The sequence below is a fragment of the Pteropus alecto genome, unplaced genomic scaffold (assembly GCF_000325575.1).
Source record: "Pteropus alecto unplaced genomic scaffold, ASM32557v1 scaffold33, whole genome shotgun sequence".
In the NCBI taxonomy this organism is placed as follows: domain Eukaryota; kingdom Metazoa; phylum Chordata; class Mammalia; order Chiroptera; family Pteropodidae; genus Pteropus; species Pteropus alecto.
In genome coordinates this window covers 10,078,774-10,083,112 of record NW_006435762.1, presented here as the reverse complement: position 1 = coordinate 10,083,112, position 4,339 = coordinate 10,078,774, and the positions used below count along the sequence as shown (strand labels likewise).

The following is a 4,339-nucleotide window of genomic DNA, read 5'->3' as shown; positions in this document are numbered from 1 at the left end:
TTCCCTTTCTTTTTTCATTGTTTTACTTTTGTGTAGACCTAGGAGCTTAGTCCGGTGGTTCTCCATCCTGGCTGCAGATGACAGTCGTTTAGGTAGCTTCTAAAACACCAATGCCGGGGACAGTTAAATAACAATCTCTGGAAATGTGGCCCAGCAAAGTCTGATTCTTTAAAACTCTCCAGATGATTTTAATAGGTATTTAAGTTCAAGAACCACAAACCTGAAGCAATTACTCTAAAACCCAGCATAAATTCTGGGAACATAGCTGTCAATATTTAGTTAGGGGTATATTTTATGATGACTTCGGCTTAGAATGCTTATCTAGAAGTTCTGGTATTTAAAACCAGACAACAAGATTATTCCATGACTCTGATGAACGACTCACATTCTGACAATATTCCTGCAAATTACAGCTGCCTTTCTCTTTTGCACAGGTGTGCATCAGAACCACATGGAGAGCTTTTTCAAACTCCTACTTAAGGAGTATATTCACCTCCAAATTGCACATACACATCAGAAAGTTAAACGTCACGCTGCTTTTTCAGTGACTGTGTTCATATTTTTAAAATTTGTTTTTTTTCTTTCTCAAGTGGTTCTTTTTATTTGTATATTTTTTTAATTAAAATTGTTGGGTGTGACATTAGCTTTAAAATTTATAGTGTACAATTAAATAATACGTCATATGTATATTGCATTGTGTGTTCCCACTTAAATATCCGTCTGTCACCATACATTTGACCCCATTTGCCCTTAAAATTTTTTTTCAAAGGTATGTCATCTAACTTTTGAATGAGAAACTGAAATACAGAAGCATCCCCTCTGCAATTTGCATTAGTTAAAAGGAAAAATCCAGCTAAAATCAAAGGCATCATTCTCTTACAGTAAATGTACTTCAATTCAATTGCATTCTCCCAAAAGTGGCCTTGAGTTTGCACTAAAAAAGTCCATACATGTATCTCTATCATCCTAGAAATATCACATGCCTACTAGTGACCAGTTGAAATGAGAAATATTTTCATAGTCACCCAAAAGTCTTTTTTTAACAGCATGGTTTTTTAATACACTCTTAGCTCTTGGCCTTATGTTCTAACCTAAGGAATGAATTTAGGCTACAAATTAAATTTGGAGTTTAAATATGACATCATAAATAGACTAATCAGTATAATATATAATATGGAGTTACTATTAAAACTTGGAGAAGCATGAAAAATACATAGTATCATTTAAACAACACTCCATATAAGTTACATAATTTAAACCTCACCTTCTTGAAAAATAAGCTAAAGTAAAACTGTATTACATACAAGAAAAATCACCAATAATATATATTTTGGTTTGTCACCTTTTAGGAAATCTCTAGAACAGCGCTGCCCCAAAGAACTCTGTGATGATGAAATGTTCTCTATGTACACTGTCATATAGTAGCAGCGCTTATAATGCGACTATTGCAACTCAAACAGTAAATTCAAAATTTTTGTTTCTATTTAAATTGCCACATGTGGCAGCAGCTTCAGCATTAGACACCACAGCTCTAGAGTGTTGCATTTTTCCTTTCCTAGTACTTCATCTTTTTATACATTGTTATAAAAGAGACTTCAAAGTCGATGCCCAAACCTGCCAACTTAAACTTAAAAATGAGTTTGGCGCAGCACTCCACTGCGCTAAAAGATACCTTTATACCATCAAACAGGAGACTGGCACTTACTGGTCTGATGTCAATATCGCACATTCCAACACTCGTAGTGACAACATGACTGACTCCCAACATCGTGTTTCCTGATAATCCCTACAACAAAATAAAATGAGTAGTGACACAGAAGAATATCAAACAATAAAGTACATATAAAAAAATTTAGTCAGCATTATCTAGGCTTTAAATTACAAAAGTACATTGCATAGACAGAAAAGGCCAGGCTTTTATGAAATGCTTTCATACCTTTACATTGGAAGGGTCAAATAATCCTTCAGGAATCTTTAACCGCTCTGCTCCAAAATCACAGTTGTAGCCATTAGGGAATTCGTAATGAACGGTGGGCATCTGTGCAGCCACCCTGAAAACATATTAAACACAAGGCAAAAACAATCCTCTTCAAAATTTTAAACTACTAAGGAATCAAATTGTAAGAAAACAGAGTGAGAATGTTTTACTTCCCTTTAAAATGTTACTCAGTATTTCTAAACGTAACTTTTTTCCTTTAGACTAGATAAACGTATTCTGATATTTTTTAACTAAAATCAATTTCTTTCCTCATTTATGAAGTATACAGTTTTGTAAGTGATTACTATGAAGGTTTAATGTGCTATTAAATTATAAGTCTCGTAGACAAAATAAGAAAACATACTGTTCATCGTAAGTTGAATCTGACACTTGAAGTACTGAAGCTTGAAAATCCTGAATCACACACTATGGATTGAAACAAAAAAAATTTTTTTAAAAAACAAGATTATTGAGATTTTTTTTGCAATTTATAGTTGTGTAACATAAGATATAAATTACTTTTCTAAATGCAATTGGACCACATTCCTGGATAAGCAAGTCATTCAAGGGTATAAATGTCTAGCAAGGACACTGGAGAATCAAGAAACCCATTTCCAAACATCTGCATTAGAAACTAAATGACAGAATATTAAATGTTTCACTTATGGAACACTGATGGGAGAAAAACAACTAGGAACCCTTGTACCACGGTCCTGCATAACAAAACTGTTTTCAAAACAGTTTTTCTCTTAAGAATAAACTCAGACTTAGAAGCAAGATTTCGTTACCTGAATATATATATACATGCACTATACATAGCAATTTATGTAAGTTTAAATGACTGCATTTAGTGCAAAACAATTTAATAATCTGTTCTGAAAAACATAAGACCTCTGGGCTTCTAAGGGAAAATCTTGTCTAATATCTTGGTAAAATTATTAATCAGATTCACAATTTTTCCTTGTACTGAACACTCATAAAAATCTTTATATTTAGGTACAAAACACTGTCAGATAGGGGATATCCCTGCCATAGTAAATTATGACTTTCACATCCTTTTACTGTGAGAAATGAATGTATACCTGTGATGTAAGAGGTGGTTTTACTAACCTCTCTTCTGTCAGTAAGTCGTATGTTCAGAAATGGGTTTTTAGAAAAGAGACTCTCATTGGAACTTAGCTATGAACAGTACATATTTTTTGCATGGCTAACTGATGTGAGAAAAGAGAACATGACTGAGCAATACCAGCAGATCTCTACAGGTAAAAACTATTTTCTCCACCAAAATATGTCCACAAGCATAATGCTTGTTTTTACCCGCAAGACAAAGTTCATTCTAGGTCTCACCACAGTCATCTAAGAGAATATCTTGTAGTTTGTTGACCTATTTGTTTGGCAAATATGAAAAGCACCCGCAACCACCCCTCTGAAAAATCTATTAATTATATTTGTAAAATACCATTAAAAAGGTAACGTTTGAAACTAGTGCTCATATTCCATTCAAAGACTTACAGACTATAACTCTTTCATAAAGAGAATAAGGGTAACTTACATTACACATATAATTGTGCCAAGACCTTGTCACCTGAGGCAACTTCTCTTTTCTTTTCCAGTTTGCCGGAGATCCTTCCCGCACAGGTTCCTGAGGACCAAAAGCATGTGCTAAGTTAACAGAGCTCACAACATGGGGTGAAGAGGTGGAATAACTTCCAAGAAGAAAATCCCATCATCGCTTACTTTTGATGCAATCATATACGGAGGAATCAGTTCTATGTTCATTTCTTGGAAGAGTTCTCTGCATTGCATAGTAATAAAGTCTCCAGCAAGAGGCGATTTCACAATACCTAAGAAACAGATTAAACAAGGCTAAGGAAGCATTAAACCCAAACTCCTTGGGACAGAGCCTCTCTTCAGATTTAAATATCAATAATTTTTTCAAGTAGAATTAACTGAACAATCACTCAAAGCATGCGTGAAGCCATGCAATGGTTTTAAATATGCATATATTTTAAAGATTTTTTTAAAAGACATTATTTGGAAACTGATCTCTTTTGACAGTCCGTTATCTGTGTGCTCACGACAGCTCCCGTCGTCTCGTGCACTCTGGGTAAACACACGTACCTTGCTGAAGGACATAGCCATCGTGAACTGGAATCGCAGTGGTATGAGTGGCTCCACTGTCCAAAATGAGCCCAGTAGAACGACCATTGGCAAATCTAGTTTAAATCATTAAGGAAAAGTAAGAAAAAAGGCTCCTAAAGTGTTTATTGTAAAGGGCAGGTTTTATTAAGGTATCTGTAATCATGTGTATTATGACTTAAAATGTGCTCACGGAAATCTAGGGATGAAAACTGAAATCAA

General features: G+C 34.5%; 1 protein-coding gene across 1 annotated transcript in view; it reads right to left on the bottom strand.

Annotated features, from left to right (window-relative positions):
* LOC102896269 (actin-like protein 6A) overlaps nt 1-4,339 on the bottom strand; it is a 20,680-nt gene that overhangs the window by 4,221 nt on the left and 12,120 nt on the right. Inside the window, exons 6-11 of the mRNA XM_025046067.1 lie at nt 4,100-4,194; nt 3,716-3,822; nt 3,531-3,620; nt 2,343-2,404; nt 1,937-2,051; nt 1,563-1,786 (exon numbers count right to left, since the gene is read on the bottom strand). Of these exons, the coding sequence (XP_024901835.1) occupies nt 1,563-1,786; nt 1,937-2,051; nt 2,343-2,404; nt 3,531-3,620; nt 3,716-3,822; nt 4,100-4,194 (693 nt within the window). The remainder of the gene's footprint in view (nt 1-1,562; nt 1,787-1,936; nt 2,052-2,342; nt 2,405-3,530; nt 3,621-3,715; nt 3,823-4,099; nt 4,195-4,339) is intronic.